This window comes from Bacillus rossius, chromosome 1 (genome assembly GCF_032445375.1).
Source record: "Bacillus rossius redtenbacheri isolate Brsri chromosome 1, Brsri_v3, whole genome shotgun sequence".
Lineage (NCBI taxonomy): Eukaryota > Metazoa > Arthropoda > Insecta > Phasmatodea > Bacillidae > Bacillus > Bacillus rossius.
The window spans coordinates 333,852,058-333,871,566 of record NC_086330.1 but is presented as its reverse complement, the minus strand read 5'-3'; the positions used below and the strand labels follow the sequence as shown (position 1 = coordinate 333,871,566).

The window sequence follows — 19,509 nt, the reverse complement described above, 5'->3', positions numbered from 1 at the left end:
AAAAAACACCAATGACAAACGCAAAGGTCACAAGGAAATCCCTTGAATCTAGATCGCAAGGTTTCATGGCCAGGGTTATTTGCTTCTGGGACAAGGTCGCGTGTGTGTAGTTGACGGCTCGCCTGAATTCGTGCTTCCCTTTCTGCAGCCATATTCGAAGATGATGTTGATCCGTTAATTTGATAGAAACGGCAAGGAAAAGGGAGTAAACGTTTCGGCGCGTGACACCAAGCCGTAACGAGCCCGCCCAGTCAGACAGTGTATGTGAGTTGGTGAGGCGGGACGCTCGCTGGTGCTTCTGGCGCGACATCGCCTCTGAACTGGCTCGCTGTCTTCTCGTCTATGGTGTTCGAGCGGTAACCATGTCATCATGTGGTGGAGAAATGAAGTTGAAGGTGTAGTGAAAGTCCCTTGGGTGCTTTGAACATGTACATTAGGTTCTAACCTCAAATTAACATCGATACTCCCCCAGGCATGTAATCCCGTTAGGGCGTGGTCCTGGTTAGGAGAAAGATGGATCTTTTACATGCCAGACACTGTTACCAGTGCCTAACATGGGTTCCAAGAACCGGGAAATAGATTCGCCATTTCCAATCGCGGCATGTTACTGGAGAGCGCCCGGCTAGGTCGAGAGGTTGAGGAGACCCATTCCAACTTCGGCCCCACCGACCCACCTCCAGCTCCACCGTTAAACCCCCAGACCTCCTACAGAGCCAGCCCCCTCTGTGGGATCTGAGTAGCTGCTGGGTGCTTTGAACAACTGTATCGAGTGAGCTTTGAAAAACCAGCGTAAAGCTGTGAAAATACAGCTTGAAAACTAACCACGTAAACATTACTACTCGTCCACCCTTAGCGTAATCTTAAATGCTTTTCGTAAACAGACGTTACTCTGACGTCTTTCAGACGGAATGGTTTTCTCCGAAGCTCGGCGCACCGCGTGCGTGTGCCGGTAGACGGAGGGCGGGAGGGGGGCGGGGGCCTCAAGTGCACGGCCGCAGGTATCTAATCGCGGCGCAGTTCCGCCGTGTTTACTGGAGGACGTTTACGGTACTTGGGCCCTTGCTGCACCGGGTTCGCACGAGCGACTGCCTTTTATTTATGTATCGGGCGACGGCGACACAGGCGTATATAAACTGAGGCGAGGCGAGTCGCCCGACGCGAGACTGCTGTGCAACTAGCGGACATGCATCTCCAGGTCACGGCGTTGGTGCTGCTGTCCGCCTGGGCGATGTGCGCTGGTGAGTGAGTGTCCTCGCTGAACAAGGGCGGGAGGTACAGAAGTGGAAACTGATACAATTTTTTTTTGCGTGACATTTGGAGCCCATATCTACTATTAAAAAATTGGTTGTCTGTAAAGTCGGTTTACGGACGATAGTTTAACGTGACAACGTCATAACAAAACATTGATGAAATAATGGCATACTTTTATGAATCATTTTTATTGAATTGAATCATTTTTATTGAATTATCACTATTTTGTATGGATACAAAGAAGGGGTGAAATGAAATCTACAATTTAATTGATAAATTTACTTTTATTTGCACTCATTAATTCAAATATATTTATTACTTTAACAAAGAGATTATTTTAACTATAACTTTTATACATGTTTGCTATTTAACTTCTTCCAGTCTGTGTTCTTCTGTTAAGGATAGGACAATGATAGGAAAAGTAGGAAACGAATGGGAGGGTTTCAAGTTTAATGTGCCTCGAAACAGTCAAATCGATGGTTGTTCCAATAGAGTGGAAGATAGATAGATGCGGCGCAAGCGTACAATGAGCGTAACGGGACAAAGCGCAACGGGAAAATGTGCGTAATGGGACGAGTCATCCTTTTTCGTGCGTGCAGCCAGCGTTCATCGATTTATTAGACGTTGTCACGTAAAAAAACCCTCTTATCGGGTGGTAGAATCAAAATTGTCAAGTTTTTAAGTTAATTTAACTACTTGTAACTAAAATTTAAAATTTCCCAAACACATAATGCTGTTTTGTAAAAAAAAAAAAAATGTTCAATGTAAATTACAAGCAGATGAAAAAAATTCTGGTATGCCACAGCACGAAATATGTGGCTACCAAAATAAAGAGAGTTAATTTTCATTGGTTTGTTTGCCTGATAATAGCTTATGCATTACTCCTCACAACAAAATAAAGAAAGCTACGCTAGTAGTAATTATATTATTAAAGCTACTCTCTTGTGGGACGACCGAGAACTACTTCCAGAAACTAGAGTCTCAGTCTCGGCAATTAGAGTTTCTCCCCCACGAGTGTCTTTATGCCCTCTCAGCGTGTCTCCGGTCTCAGGCCTGTTCCGCACTCGCCCGACAACAGGGTGAACTCACACTTCAACAGCCGACAGCTCCCACTGTCGTGTCGGCGTTAGTAGGTGCTGCGAGGTGTTGCAGACGGAACACGTCCGTCACGTGTCGTCTGAAGTCATCAGGTTCCTCCTTGTATGTTCTTACATTTCGTTTCCTTCTTGGAAGTGGTCCTGACTCCTTCAGGAAGAAGGTGCTTGCTGCATGAGGTGTCGGGGCTGTTGCCGGCACCAGTATCCGACAGGACCACGGAAAGGTTTATGGTTGGCTAGTTGAATGAAAACAAAAACAGGCTGCACTATCTTGCTATTTGTTTTTAGTGTGATTGTGAACTAAACCACAGCAGTGACCACAGAAGGACTACAGGTACTTGGCGTTCTTACAAATGTAACTCTTGAAACATGTGGCAAACGTGGCAATCTGCTACCTCCTCGTGATGACAAGGAGGTTTACCAAAGTGACCTATGCTGGGGAGTGCTTGTTCCTCGACCTTCTTAGATGCTGGAAAGAGGTGTCTGGTGAGGTGGAAAATCCCTTTCTGCAGGCTGAAGGATCGGCACTGCCGGGCACTAAGTCCGTGGTCAAGAAAAACCATGGTTCTAACATGAAATTCCATAATGGTATAATGGAAAAAACCGGTTCTAGGTGGGACTTCTGCTCGGGAAAAGATCGCGACCAGGCCGTAAAATCTGAAAGCTCAGGGGAGACGGAGACGTTGGTAGACTTGGGTGGACACCGGTAAACGCCGAATTAACATTTATTTAAGTGATTATTCGGACTTTACCCGACAAACTTGGATAATGCTTAGTAAACCCGGGTAAACCTACGTTTAATTATTCTTCTATCATTACCTGTAACACTTGCACCATCACCGGGACTCCTAAATGTTAGTAAAATAATTTTGCTAAAACCAATATGTAGAGATATACATAATTTACACATAATGGTACTAAATTCAGCACCTTGTGAATTTCAGTTGTCCATGTATGATCACACAATCAATCAATATTTCACGCTTTTACATGTTTGGTAAAACGGCTGAGTTTGGTTCTTAGCCTTTTGCTTACACACATTCTCACTATAATTAAAATTGTATTTTATTCAATCACATTTTTGGCATGACATCGATAATAATGGCTATCAAAGATTTCTTATGCTGTTAGATTTATGTAAACTAATAGGCTTGGTTTGTTACACACACATAATGACGTGGTAATTGCGAAGACAAAACACATTGAAATTAAAACTGGACAGAGCCTTATCTCGAGGGCCATCAAGATAAAACAAGCGCTCTGGGGCAAATAAATTTTATGGGCTCCCGCTTCTTCAAAGTAAAACTCGTCCAAACTCAAAATTTAAATAAAAAAATAAAAACTCACAAACATTAAGTGGCCCAAACTTTAAAGGTGATCTGAGCGGATCACATAACTTTAAAGGTTTCCAATTAATTATATTTAAAAAATATATGAGCGAGTTTTCAGTACTCGCAAGAGATGTGTACCATCTAACCACGGTAACGAGCAAATCCATGTGTTCTCATGTTGTAAACACACTTATAATACGAAATTCGGATGCAAAAATTAAAGTATTATTCTTTAAATTATTCTGAGAGTAATAAATATACTCACATTGTGTTTTCAAATATATTTCTAAAAGCGAATAACACGTAGTTTCCACATCTGCCACTAGAATTCCCTGCCGGAGCAACTATAGGACCATTCCTTTTGCAGACCGATATTTGAAACTATATGATAAAATGGCTCAGATAAAAGCTAAAAAGACTTTGAAAAGAAATACTATAACCGGCTTTGGACCTGATTTTTGACAAATCATTTTATTAAAATACTGTCCATATTATTAAAATTCACTCAACAGATAATACTATAAAGTATCACATTGGCGTTATGAATTTTTTTTCACGCCATCCGTCTCAAATGGCAAAACCGAGGTTGATACACATTTACGTTAATTGATTTCCGTCGCATTCATGAGGTTACTTCCACCGAATGCCGTATACCGTGATCCAAGGTGTTACACAAATTAAACTTGTGAATGTTGTCCTATCAGAGTAAATTTACAAGCTCAAGCGGGCTGTCCTGGTGCCTGTGTTCGTGATCCTTGGCCCGACCTCACGACAGCCACACATATCACATAGCTTGCGGAGGTGGCTACACAATGATTTAAAAACCGAGATGGTAAAGTCAGTATTTCTCAAATATTTTCTCGGGGAAATTCATGGCGAACGTTGGTACCTGCGAGAGCCGACGTTAACGAGCGGGGACAAAGACGCTCGCTAATGTCCAGGAGAGATATCTGAGCGTGAATGTGGCAGCCCTGCTTGAGTTGCGGGCATGAGTTTTATTTTCAATATATTCATCATTGACCTACGATTAGCTGTATAAAATATAATTTAATTTACTTTAATTAAAATTGGTTGATACAAAGTGTTAGTAGGACGCAGTAAATATTTGAAAGAAATATCAAACATCGTACACCAAGTAAAATAGTATAAAATGTCAGGTTTGACTAAGCACACAAAAAAAAGTAAGAGGTCCTCTTCGAGAATAAAATACTGTTAAGAAATATAATTAAAATAATTCAATATTTTATTATAGAACTTTGTATTTAAAACTAGTTAAAATAATGGCGAAAATGATTTTAGTCAAAAATTGCATATTTGAGTTATGACACTATGTTACTGTGTGTGCGACATTTACTACGTTGAAACTGAGAGATACGAAACGATCTGAGATTCAATAAAGTTAAACAATGTGCCAATTCCGTCGGCCATGACACATGAGCAGCTTTCCCACGCAGCCTCTTTCTTGTCACTAGCCCATCAGGGTTCAGGATATCCTCTTTCCTGTCACTAGCCCATGGAGGGCTCAGGATATCATTGCGATGGAAAGATTGAGATGCCAAAACGGCGTGGGAGAGTTTTAGTTAAGTACCGTGTGGGTGGATGTTCCACTTTTATTCACCGTATTTAAATTTGGGCTACAAGATAGTCATATTTTATTTATACCTCACTGTAATAATCGTGCAAGGAAACGCTGCGACTAAACTGTCGGTCTTTCCTGCTTCGAGTAGTCTGTTAAAGGGATATTTATTTTCCAGCTTTAAATCATTTCGATAGCGAGGGCCTTTTATTTATAGCAACAAGTCAGACAACTTCAAGAAACGGGAAGTTGTTATCCATACGTGTTCACTACTTATAAACAGCTTTTTCTTATAATTGGTTAGATTTTTTAAATTATATGTCAAACGTTGCGAGGCTCAAGATCACGGCTATCTTCAAACATGCGGAAAAAAGATTGAGGACACTGCTCTATTGTAATTAGTTCCTGCGTGTTATTAATTTAAGTCTTTAGTTTTACAGCACCGATATGCAATTCTCCAGGGCTTCGTACCTTACGAAAATCGTTTAGCCTCCCCTTAACTACCGCTTCCTACGCATATTGAAATTTTATGCACACACTTTATCATTTATGTACCTAAAACTAAATGAGCCCCTAACCAAATTTAGTTATTTCTGCGTCATTGCAGATAATATCTTAAAAATTTGCTTTCTATAAAACTATAATATCGTAACTTACTCAAAATGTTTTCGAGAGCATTTTGCGGGAGTTAAAAGAGCCTAAGCGAATGCTTTAATCAAGCCAGACAGGCCTAAGTCTAGTTATAATGTTACTGTTCTGAACCGTTAGCCAAATAAATGAATTATAAATTTCGGCTTGCCCTCCAAATGCATGTTGTCAATGGAAAACACAGTATCATTGAAGAAACAAGTTTTTTTCTTTATTACAGTTCTGTAGTTATGTCCAAATAGGACATACGCTCGTTCTGTTATGAAGTACCGATTTGTCTACTCCAACAATTCTTAGAGAGAATGAAAGATTTTACTGTAGTTAACTTACAATATGTGGTTTCTATACGAGTATAATAGGATAATGCTTCACTGTCTCGGAACTATCGCGATACAACACTAACAACGGGTACGTCTGGAAGAAAGATTTATTGCATTTATTTTTATAACTTTTATCCTCCATACTTTTAGTTTATTAGTTGTTAACATAAAAAAATAATTAATAACTCTGTTTGCGTAAGAAACTTTGTATTAATTTTTAGTAAATGAATCATCTATATCTTTAAAAAATTAAGATTATTTTATTTACACAATTATTGCTTAATTTGAGTAACTGTTAACAAACCTGAATGTAACTAAACTTGTTGATTCAATCTTTTATTAAGTAAGAGATAAGTAGTTTTAAGAATAATTGAACGTATTTTTAACAGAACAACACTGGACAGAATGGAATAGAGGTAGTTGTCCGAATGAAGGAGAGCATTTCATTAAAATAGTAATTTTGTGTGTGAATACAGTGTCTGGTTTAGTACCATCATGGTCTAAGGTTAATGGATTGATAGTGACGAATAACTGTTCTTTGTTTCAGTAGGCGGTGTACTGCCGTTTGCAAGGATACCTGTTGGAGTAAGTGTTTGTCTGAGATTTCGCCTACCAGGAAGTTTTTTAATGTTGGCGAGGCTGAGCGGTAAAGGCGAAAGTCGCTGGTGCTTCTAATGCAATATGGCCCCTAAACGCGCAATCACAAACGGCAGCTAATACTATCCGTTTTCAACCGACATCTGTGGACACCAGCTGTGATCCTATTATTTTATCAGTGAAAATTATTTAGGACCTATTAAGCCCCTCTGTATGTCCAGTGACGTGTGAAGCTTTGGAGTTACGTTGCTATAGCGATATAGATAAATACATGATGTCAGTGCACCAACGTGCTTTGCTATGTAAAGAGAATTAAACCCGTGAACAAAGCGTACCACAAAAAATGGTCCTGCCGTGGCTCAAAGCTTCAATATTTTTGTTGATTTAACTTATGAAAGCTTCGTTATTGATAAATATGCTGACTAATCTTCATATTTGGTCAAAGTGAATTAAATAACACCACCAACACCAAAGAAAGTTTATAATCTAGTTTCTCCTGTATTTTAATTTTTTTCATTTTAAATGTTTTAAGAACAGGCAGGGCACAGCGTACATTAGTAACGCCGTTTAGAATATGCATTTATTATAATGGATGGTTTTAAAACTAAAAATATACCTTTAATTGATTTTTAAAACATTTACATTATTTTACATTGATCAACTTTGTCACGTATACAGTGTGGCATTATGTATTTACTACATGGTCCCACGTCAAATTTGCAGAAATATGAAGGATCGTATGAGCATTATTTGGTGTTTTAATTATCTAAGATTCTCTGGTGGCTGTGACTGAGGTGTCAAGGACATGAAACGAGGGTCATTGGTTCGATCCCAACACAAAATGATTATGTTCACGGTCACCGAGCCGGAACGCGAGTGGTTTAGAGCCCAATGTAATCTCGGATGTTCCGTCGTTTTCAGTATCTGCTTGTAGTCGTGTGTCGCTTCACATACAGGCATATATTTAATTTTCAAGCTTGGAAGCAACTTAAGTAATGAGTTCGGGTTGGACCTCATTCCCGAAATAACTTCCAAGGCTGAATTTTACACTCGTTATAAATATAGCCATATAAAATGGACGCAAGGCATTGAGGGTCCTCAGGCAGTTGTTTTTTTGTTCATGACCCGAATAAGTTTTTGAATCTAGATTGTTTTTTTTGAGAGAAGACGATTCGACTGGCCACTTTTCAGTCTAAAACCTCGGACATTGTTTAATTGTTTACAAGTGTCGTTTGACAACAAATGTAAGAGAAAAAAAAACAGGTTATTCAAGATGAAAAATATACAATCTACTCCTTTTAAGATTAATTATATTTAATCCTGAAATATTACCAAAAGATGTATACGTATTTTGTCTGTATTTTACAACCTTAAAAAAAAGGATATAAAGTCTTATTTTGTATACCCAAATACATATATGTATGTTCTGTTTCAGCGTCTGCAAAGGTCTCCGGACTCCCCAGAAAATGACCTGCCTGTTAAAGGACCTTCACCAAATGATGAAAGTGAGTTTATATTAATTTGCTAGGTTTCTGTGCAGCCGTACACTGCAAGCATTAAAATGATGGAAAAAATGATTACATATTATAATTTAAGAGAGCAATGGAAATAATTAAAAGTTATTTTAATGACGGAAATAGATAGGCTTTGATAAACTATTAAAGATGCTGTATTTTTAAATTCACAATAAATAACCAGTTCTTTAGAAATAAGACAAAGACTGAATTCTCTACAAAGCACCTAATTGTTTCACACGTTTACTTTTCTTGTACACGCATACCTTTATTTGGGAGTCCATATTATTTAATTTAGCAAAGATTTATTTATTTTATTTTTCAATAATTTGTATTGCAACGAGTTGCTTATGATCATAATGGAAACCACGTGTGAATTATATCCACAATTTCTATGTTTATAAAAAAAAATCATCACTGCATTACGTCCTTGCAAATTGCCTGGCACTTCGCGAAAACCAGCCGTCACTTAATCGGTTATGACGTGGACACCATCTGTCCTTACGTGCTCGCTACACGGATGCTCCCGCTATTACAGGCAGTGAATGACTGTCACATCACAATTTTTGCCCGATCTGCCACAAGTTGGGCGAAACCATTGGTTGTGAAGCGAGGGGGCGCAGTGGTAAGACACTGGCCTCGCATTCCAGAGGGAACGGGTTTCAATCCCGTTCTGATCATTCTAATATTGTTTTACATGTTTTCCCTAAATCACTACGATGGAATAACGGCATCGCATTAATAGTGTAGGAGAATACCGGTTGAAGAGTTGGTCAGGACAGAAAAATGTCAAACGCGTGGGGGTTGGGCACTTGGAATGAGGTCCACCTTGATCTGTCCAATTCTGAATTTTATTATGTAACCAGGGATGCATGCGTCCCTGGAGGTGCGTGGCTAAACTCACCAACCATCCGGCCTCAAGAGAGAACCTAAAAACTAGAAAGAAGAAACAAACAACTTACAAACTAGGCACATAATTAATATATTGACGAGGCTTTATGCCTCCCCTAAAAACCACCACTGAGATCTACATTCAAGTTTCCAAGCCTGTGGGGGAGAAAAAATAAACTTTATGTAGCCTAGGCATACACAGCACACGGATGAAAACGGGATGGATCAGTTATGACATACGTACAGAAACCACCAAGTGCCGATGCTTTAGACCCAAGATGCCATCTTGCTGCATAGGTATGATCCATAGATGGCCTTACGTGTTCTACAACACCAGAAGAGCTTTTCTTGTGTTCAGGAAGATTTATCTCCTTTTGGGCCAAAGTCGGGGACGACCCCAGAGCCAGACAACCGCCCAGGACCCTTGCTACGGGCATTTAATTTTTATTTTCATTCTTTATCTAGAATTCTGTTAAAAATTGGGGCATTAAGGGAAAAGGAAAATATATAGTTGTTATTAGCATGTAATTTAAATTATTGTATAATACCTATCTCATAAATCGCAAGCATTTATAGAGCAAACCAGAGGATGATTGATCAGGAAAGTCTATAAAAATTTATTAATAGAAACTAGACAAACAATCAACAAAATTGATGTTCCAGACTCGCTTAAAACGTTGATTGAAAGAGTTCATTTGTCGTATTTTTCGGGCGAAGGCCTGAGGGCCATTCCATACCCTCCAGTCCACAGTGGTAAGGCCCCTTTTTAAAATATTATGTGATGCTTAGCTGCACCACCTTTGTTACCATTAACAAAGAGGACATTTCTCGCCACTCGTCTCATCGATGAAGAAGCCCACGACATCATTCATCCTCTTCTCATATTTCGAGTAGTCTTTCACTTAAACGCGTGTGCTTAGCAGGCAGTCTCCTTTGAGATAATGCCATTAGAGTCTAGGTCGAATATGTCATCCATGTCCCTTCAAAACTTGAGGGTACATGCTGAGGGGAAGGCATAGTTAATCAAGCAGAATTTTTCTACAAAAATGGCATCTCAATGCCCTAAATAATAATTTTGATTCTAGAGCCCAGGTTTACTAGTCCGTGCCAAGTGTTTTCAAGCAGGTTAATGACCTGGCTGGTATTACTCGTCATTATCTTATCGTGAACTTTTCTGGTGAAGTACATCTTTATTTGGGGATATGATATTTATTACTCGTAGTTAGAAGAATTATACAGTACTTTCTGTACTGCTTTTTTATTTTTCTCCTACAATGATCCATAAGTGTCACCTACTTGAGTAAAGTTGTTTTCTTGAAAATGATATATTTAATCAGACAGTAAAATGCATTTAAAGCTATGTTTAAGAGTAATATAAATCTGAAAATTTTAAATTTTTTATGTAAATAATTTAATATCTTGATTTTATTAACATCTAGTTACAAAATAACCTGAGTTTGTAATATAATATGTTGGTCCTTCACCTGGTTTTGGGCGTAGTGCTGGTATCGGAAGATCCCCCATATTGGGGGACATCATCGGAGATGGTGGCCGACAGAATAAAACTATAATATTGTAATTATAATCTTGAGCGACCTGAAGTACATTCAAGTCAGCAGTTAGCGCTATCTTTACGTTTGTGTTTCAAATACCTGACATCACTCGTGCTGTTTGTTATCTGTCGCAGTCACGGTCGATCCTATGCAGGCGAAAGCAGGAGAACAGCCAGGCCCGGACCTGTCCAGCCTGATTCCCAACATGGTGCCCTCGCTGATGAACAACACGCTGTTCAACGAGCGCAGCACCATGGTCGCGGGCGCCTTCACCATGATGTTCATGCCCATGCCCGCCGGCTCCGACATGGTCAACATGTTCCAGAACGGCTTTTCCATGTTCCCGTCCATACCAGGCGTGTCCAGCATACCGGGCCTGTCCGGCCGCCGATGATGCTAGCGCAGCTGTGGGCTAGAGACAAAGAGGTCGCGGTCATAGAGAAGATACACCGGGCCAGAGACAAAGAGGTCGCAGTCATAGAGAAGATACACGATAAACAGGGCCTGGAGCTATCATAGAGTAATGTCGTATATAGAAAAGATTCATTCTGGTCGTCTGCGCAAGTAACGCAACATTAACCAGCATTTAACAGCAAATATAAAATTCGGTTTGTAAACCATCTCTTTGCTAGAGAGGCGCGGCAAAACCATTACCACGTATCTAGGAGTAGGCCATACCTTAAAACTCAAAATTCCCTAAAAAAGGAATCTACCCAAAACAACCAAAGGAACATTCCCAGTCTAAATCGGTCAGTGAGTCTGCGGAAAACTTATTCTTAAACAAATGTAAAGCAAAATTTATAGGAGTGTATAAGGTACCAACTAGCAGAGTACTATTTAAGAAAACTAAAGCTCAGTACTAAACAAATAAATTTTATTGATCTTTTGACCCGATTCTAAGGTAGAAGTAGCTTGGCGCACACCTTTTACAAAGCACCCTTTTAGAACATGGATTTAATCTCATAAGCAGCCTTAATACAACCTTGTTTATACAGCTCAGCCGCTAGTAACCCGAACCCTACACCTACCACCCTACAAACGGCTACAACGCTAAATAGGCTAAGTATCAACTGCAGAATAATAATAATAATTAAAGTATTTTATAATACACACTGACTGCAAAAACGCCTAAATGAACTGGAAATTATACCAGAATCCAGATTTATGTAAATCTTTTCCCAATAATTTCCACTTCAAAAAGAAGATAATAAACTAATTATTACTTAGAATCAATAATAGATAAAAATAACACACAAATTCTAAAAAAAAGTGTCAAAATCAACAGAAAAATACTTTACACAAATTTCAGATGATTACAATTTTATAAATTTAATTTCTAATGTGCAATCTGTTTTAGTAAAGTCAGAGAATCTCTTCACTCAACATTCGCATTTCTCTCTCTAACTCTTCGTCGATTTTAGTTACCTCAGTCTTTGAAAATATCACTAAAACCTTCACTGTTGATTTCATTGTTAACCTTTTGAAATTTGCACCGACGGAGTCTTCTGAAATAATTTTTTTTAAAGTTTATTTCAGAGTCTGCAGCAGTACAAATGCTCACCCTCGCCTATATGTTAACTAGCATTTATTTTTTTTCAAGCCGACTCTGGCTTTTTGTCCCTTAGTCATGTCATGATAGCATCTTTCTTACCATTCCCCCTCCAAGATCAAAAACACCGTTAATCCGCCAGGGCGTGACCCCCTTTGCACGGTGACCCTTGCCGTAAACACCCTCCCCTTCCGCGCCAGTGCCGCGACCAATCCCAGCGCGCTTCAAGGGCCAGCACGCGAGTCAACCTAGGGTTTGGAAATACGTCACTGAGGCAAAGGGATCCTTTGAGCGAACAAAATCATATGATTTTTTCTTTATTTAAAGAATCGGTTCTTTGAAAGTCAATTACTCGAAAGCTGAATACGATTCGGGAGAATATAAAACGCAGAGAGAACGAGGACAGTGAACCAGCCACTCTGATTCGTTTTTAAAATGTCTCGTGACGTCGGGAGTCTCAGTAATAAGTTATCTCAGCGTCCGCGTGTTCACAAGAGCAAACGATAACTAATAAAAGAAAAAGGGTGGGAGTGGGTGTTAGCGACTCAACTATTATAGTATTACAAGTATTATTAATGGCTTGTCTAAGTTTTGTTGCTAAATTAATCGGTGAGAGTTATGGAATTTGTTCACGCACATAGTTTGTAAAAGTCAGTATACCGATCCAACCAGATTACATACGATAACCAGCCAGGAGACATGGCAGGCCACCCAGACGTAACGAATACTTGCATGGGTGAACGAGTTGTCGGTGGTCAGAAATAAAAGTATTCCTGCTCGACATACAGTGAAAACTTGTAATAGCATATGTCCATAATATTGATCGAAATACATTCACAATTTTCTACATTGTTCTTAATATCACCTTTGAATATATATACTGTATAGAAGTCGCCAGCCCAGGTTAAAATTTCTAATACGGTTTTGAGGTAGTTGGTTAATTCACCGCCGCAATCGCTACCATCTCTAGGGCATCGACTTGTGGTGGTCCCTAGCGGACAAGTGTCGAACTCTTCAAACACCCCTTCCCCCTCCCGTTAAACGACCTTGAGCTGCAGTGAATGATAGGTGGGGGGTGCGGGGAATGACAGCGGGCGACAGTTCTGCGCTCTAACGTGTAAATAACAACTAAGACGATACAGGGCGTTACGGCAGCGCACTGCAGCGGTGAAGTTCCCAAGCTGCTCATCATACGCTTCTAAAAAACGTAGAGTAAATCCTATACATTCGCGACTTCTATACAGTATATATATTCAAAGATATCACACAGTGACGAAAGAATGTTTACTAAAATAAATAATGATCTAATACTAATTTATATCTTGAACCACTTTCTTGGTTACTCACTGACGTGTATACACTACGATAAACATTTGATTTTTTTTAACCAATTAATTACCGTTTGTTCATCAAAGAGACAATTTTTGTCATCATAATTAGGTAAAATGTAAAAGAATAAAATGTAATGAAAAATTTGTTATTATCCAATTACAAATTAATTATAAGTAAGAATAAATATAAGTATATATAAGTATTGGTCACCTTACGAACCTTCTTAGGCTATGTTGGAGGAACAAACTAAATTTAGCACTTAAGTGCACATAACATGGTTTTAAGAACAGTGAAGTCATAAATGTGCATTACTGAACTGAATCACCTTTATTGCAGTTGGAATGTTTAAAAGTCTGTGTCTAAGATCTTAAAATTTTCGCCCTTACAGTGTATCTATTTTTATGAGTTTTGTTTTTATGACTTTATTTCATATTTTATTAATTTTATATCTTACTGTATGAAGAACTGTCTGTAGAAAGTAAAAATAAATAAAAGTAAACTATCTCGAATTATTTTTAGGTAAGTTATTATTTTTTTAAACAATTTCTTCATGTAGTTTCTAAGTTGCCAAACAGCAGTAGGTACTATAAGTGGTCAGTGGTTCTTTGGATATGTGTTGGAGGGGGTGTGAAAGATAGGAATATCGGTAAAATCAACCGAGCGTTATAAACATAAATGTAAGAACTTTTCAAAGAAGCATGCGCTTCACATAAACGAAGGGTCCTTCATAATTACAAATAACTAGAGTTTCTTAGAAACTACGCCATATTCCGAGTTCGGAATTCTGTGTTTCGTTAACAGGAGAGACAAGCAATCGGAAAGAAGAAGTGTGTTGAAATCTAGTAAACTGAGTATCCACTATTTACGGAGATATCTGTAAATGTACAAATACCTGTGGCGATTTGGAACGGGATTAGCAATTCCCAAGTGCGAAAATACAAATGTTAAGAGTACATATACTGAACTACCAACAAGGTGTGATTTAGTGGATAGTAAAAGAATTAAATATTGCTTTAATTTTTCCAATTTTGGGAACGGTATCTACTACACAGATATTTTTGATCAAAGGTTTTGCAAATAAAATATAATCTCGATTCGTTTATTTGGTGTTTGAACCACTATTGAATATCGCTGTCCATGTGAAACTTATCATGCTCGTAGTTAAAACCCGTATCACACGATGGATGTTTCCTTTGACGGTCTTCCTTGGCAGCAGGTATGAATTGTTCTGTGGAAGAATTAGCAGAGCGCTGGCCGTTTATATGGAAGTTTTTGTATTAGGTCGTGTTCATATTTCTGTGGAAGGTTTCGTATAAGATGGGAATTACCCAATTAGAATGAAGAGTTGGTGTGCCTCTAGTTTTAAAAACGGTAAATTATTTTGGAGGGATTGAAACCCGGTGAACATGTTTTTGAAGAAGGTACAGTATTATTCGTCAGTTATGAGAAATATCCATGTTTATAGCAAACCAGAAATTATTAACTCACGTAATTAAAACAATCACACAAGCTGGGCCTACACCAGTTATAGTTCTACATGAGATAGTTTCTCTCATAGAAACTTTCATACCTGCTGCCACGGAGGCTTGGCTAGCAGTTTTGCTGGAAGCCTCTAGCGGAGCCTGTGCGAAACCTTCCGTCGTGTGATACAGACTTAAAGAAGAAATTGTATTTTAAATCGTGGCTCTACTGGTCGCCGTGGCGGCTCGACAGCTGATAAGTGCTTTCAGGCGCTGTGCGTACTATTCGGAACTGCGTGTGTGTCGACAATACACTCAAAACATTTATTTGGTATCGTTCCTTAAATTTATTCATTTATTAACTTGTATGCATCAATGACCTCACTACTGAATTTGTTTTATCAAACGTCAAATGCACAGGAAACGCATCATACTTAAATTGTAATTTCCTCCACGATTATATGATTTTAAGACGTTCCAGGCTAGAAAACTTTGCTATGCTTTGAATGTGTCTGACTAATATTTTTTTCATTTAACGATTTAAATTCAATTGTTTGTAATGTGCAACATCTTAGTTCTCAGTAGACGGAATTTGGTTGGAGTAATGTAATTTTGAGAATGGTTCAGAAGTCGCATGGAACGGAAATGTGTAACCACCATTTGTGGCAGATGGCACGAATCAAAATTCATACAGACAAAGAGAAACTTTATCGTACGAGGCGTGTCCGTAACCTAATTACCGTTTGGTCATTAAAAAAAGGTTTTATTGAAAGTTTTAGTTTACTGCATTATCTCTACATAACATTTTCACATAGTCGCCATTCAGTTCCAAGCAATTTTTGTAATGTTCTACCAGTTTACTTAACCCCTCTGCATAGAAGTTCACCGCCTGGAAATTAAACCAGTTGACAATCGTAATTTTGTACATTTCACTGTAAATGTTGACTCACGTCTCATTAAATCAATCAAACTGAAGACCTTTTCGTCCCAAAAAAAATACGGTAGCCATAATTTTTCGACTCGAGTACGGAGATTTGATAAACTATTTCCGTAGATGTTTACTAAGCGCATGTTCTTAGGCTACATACAATGCGTATTCGACGTCCGTGATGCCTAAGGCCGAGGCGTCCGTTCCATTTCCAGGCGGCGAACTTCTATACAGAGGGGTTAAATAAACTGGTAGAGCGTTGTGAAAAGTGCTTGGAACTGAATGGCGACTATGTGAAAATGTGATTCAGTAAACTAAAATATTCAATAAAACATTTTTTTCTTGAGTGTATATATTTTTTAATGACCAAGCGGTACTTACTCTCCGAACACGCCTCATATGACAATTTAAAGAATTTAAAATTATGGGCAGTATTTTAATCAAATAATTTGTCGAAAATCAGGTTCAAAGCAGGAGTTTAGTATTTTTCCAAGTCCTTAGCTTTTATCAAAGCTGTTATATAATATAGTTTAAAATTTCGTTCTGCAAATGAAATTATACAATGGTCAACGTAGCTGTTCCGGCAGCGAATTCTATTGGCAGGTGCAGAAGCTACTTGCGAATTGCGTTCATAAATGTAGCTGAAAAAACAATTTGAGGATTTTTATTTGCATTATTTTAAAGAATTCTACGCTAAATTTTGTGTCCGAGTATCGTATTATAAGTGTATTTACAACATGGAAAGACATTAATTTACTCGTTACCGAGGTTGTATGTTGCACATCACCGGAAAGTACTGAAAGACTAGCTCATTTTATTTTTAAAATTTGTATTATTGTCTATTTGTTGCATTGGATGTCTCTTATACTAGTTAGTTGAAGAATTAAACATACAACGACAAAGAAAACTAACTTGTGAGGAACCGGCAATAGTATCACAGTATGGATCCATTCCAGCATTTTCCCAGAGCCATTTCAAGAAACAAATGAAGATCGAAATCAAGATGGCCGAACCCCTGAATCCAGCTCGGTTCCTCCGAAGTGCCAGCCTCGTGTATCACCACCGCGCCTTCGCGCTCGTGGGTTGAATTCAATGGATTTCACTGAAAATCTGCGGGTTGGTAGAAAGTAGAGCCGGGATTATGTCGCGGGTTCTTTTGGTAGCGAAGTTGACTCGAATAGCACATACGCGTACATCTGCTTCAAGTCGATGATTGGACTACCGTGCTCTTGACTACGGAGGAGAAACTCTAATTGCCGAGGCTGTGACCTAGTTTTTAAATTAGTTTCGGTCCACCCGCTAGACACTAACTTTCAAAGTATATTACCAACATAGCTACATATATTGTGAAAAGTATTGTATTAGCACACAAGAGAAAAGTAAAAATAATTAATTTTATTTTGGTAGCCACATATTTTGTGGTGTGACATACCAGAAACACTGGAGCTTCTACACATTTTATAGATGATGATTTTTTTTATTATAAACCATTACTAAGTGTTTTTTTCCCAGTTTGAATCTATTCTATCAAGCAATAAGTCACTAAGCAGTGAAATTTTCATAATAAATTTACCCTGAGTTTTTTTACTAGCAAATATGGGCCCACCCAAAAGAATGCGTCACATGTCGCGCAAAATATGGTTTCAGTTTCCACTGTACCTCTCTCCTGGTTCTATGCTCTTGACGACCCTCAGCCAGTCATAAACAAGGAGAAGAAGTGGTTACCAAGGAAGTGTACCCCGCCTATGAGCACCCTCAAAACACTTGATTACACACAGGCAGGTCGAGTCTATCGTGGAGTGCAATGAATCCGCGAAATTATCGTCACTCGGTTACGCAGGGACATACTTTAATATAGTTGACTCTGAACCACTTAACTAACGTTAACGTAGTTCAGTGTCAGTAAATTGAAAGTTATCCCGTATTGTTGGACTCGAACTAAAGACCCTTGACTGCGAGCGAGGATCAAAGAAATAAGGGAATGCACAGCAAAAAATAAGTAAGACTCGTTGGTAAACCAGCGAACGGCACTGGTTAATACAAATGGTTGGATTTGATTTTATTCGCGGAGTATAGTGAACGTTCATGCAGACACGAAATCTTTCAAAAATGTATGTTTAAAAAGCACAAACACCATAATGCTTTGCTCTTGATATTATTTTAACATATCATCAGCAGCTACAAGTTAATATTATTAATAAAAATTACACTGATTCAAAATAAAATATCAAACAGTAAATTTTTAGTATCACATTTGAAGTTTACTCTATGTCACTCGGAACGTAGGTATTTAACAATTCTCATGGCGTATGCTTGATTGGGAGACCCGTAGGAGCGCAATAGTAATTTTTTTATCTTTAAGGAGTTTGATATATTTGGAGCAACTTCACAGCACGACGCAATGCAGTTTGTGGACTAGCTGCAAGTTTAGCACCAGAAGATACACCCAACATCCCCACTGAATGAGTAAGGGGCTGTCACTTGTTTATGTCATCATTTTCCATCCTGCCACGGGTCACCCCGAATTAGCAGGCACTTTTGTCGACCGAACTTTGGGGGGAGGGAGTAGAAGGGGAAATTTTTTGTCACTTGTTTTCGTCATGATTTACCTTGCCACGTGTTGCATAGCTCATGGTCAGTTTTTGTTGAAAAATCAGTCATTTATTACATTCCTGAAACACCGAGTGTCTCAATCATCAAAACATCATCTCCAAACAGAGAATATATGTACACTAGTGTTATAACTCTTGTTATCAGGGGGAAGAAATTGGGCCGTAAGTTTTGGCCGCACATTTCAGAAACATGCAAACGTATATATCACCTGCTAGTTGTGGTACCAGGCTTCTCAAATGTGGATAAAGTTTCTTAACAGAGCCAGTTTTCTTTTAAGAATAGTTATAAAAGACGATGTTTAGATTAGTGTGAAATTCTGATAAGAAAATTTGACATTACTACAAAGATGATTACAGAAAGATTGAAATAACATGAAAAAATTATTCTCCACTTGCGAGCAATCCAGAGTGAGACTGAATTCAACCGACAAACTTAGGCTGCAAATTCATTTTGACAAAATAAGTTGAAAACCTTTGTATGGCTTTTTGTCTAAAGCTATTCCCACGGCTAGTATGCGTCTTTGAATTTGGAACTGAATATAAATTTTATTGCGGACGGACTGACGGTCTTCGGCGTCGATAGTTTCGCTAGCGGGGTCCATACACCCCCCTTGCTCAACGAACATGCAAACCCAGAGCGTGCTTTGCAACTCATTCACACACTGGCTTCGAGGCTTCCACGCGGCTTAGCTTCCGTTTCCGTGGCGGTCGAAACGGCCGCGCCAAAAAATTCTAAGCTGCCTTCGCCACAGGAAGCACTACGCGTCGCGGCAGGTGGTGTGTTGCGGGATAGTATCGACGAAGACTCCAGGCGTTTAACTAGACACGCCACAGAGTATCAGCGTACATA

At 38.8% G+C, this 19,509-nt stretch overlaps 1 protein-coding gene across 2 annotated transcripts; it reads left to right on the top strand.

The window, feature by feature from the left end:
- Positions 1-1,163: 1,163 nt before the first annotated feature.
- LOC134530325 (uncharacterized) lies at positions 1,164-14,119 on the top strand. 2 transcript variants are annotated; one of them, XM_063365067.1, is made up of 4 exons: positions 1,164-1,238; positions 6,774-6,808; positions 8,256-8,325; positions 10,913-14,119. In XM_063365067.1, the coding sequence occupies exons 1-4, from the start codon at positions 1,184-1,186 to the stop codon at positions 11,170-11,172; spliced, it is 420 nt and encodes a 139-aa protein (XP_063221137.1). In that variant the 5' UTR covers positions 1,164-1,183; the 3' UTR covers positions 11,173-14,119. The 2 variants fall into 2 exon arrangements, with proteins under 2 accessions (XP_063221137.1, XP_063221128.1); XM_063365058.1 differs by having other exon boundaries at positions 1,165-1,238; positions 6,771-6,808.
- Positions 14,120-19,509: the final 5,390 nt, after the last annotated feature.

What these genes read in the sequence shown, in the direction of transcription:
- LOC134530325 (XM_063365058.1), top strand. Translation starts at nt 1,184, where the DNA reads ATGCATCTCCAGGTCACGGCGTTGGTGCTGCTGTCCGCCTGGGCGATG. An exon ending in CGCCTGGGCGATGTGCGCTG is followed by an intron (nt 1,239 to 6,770) that starts GTGAGTGAGTGT and finishes TCTTTGTTTCAG; the next exon opens with TAGGCGGTGTACTGCCGTTT. An exon ending in TTGCAAGGATACCTGTTGGA is followed by an intron (nt 6,809 to 8,255) that starts GTAAGTGTTTGT and finishes GTTCTGTTTCAG; the next exon opens with CGTCTGCAAAGGTCTCCGGA.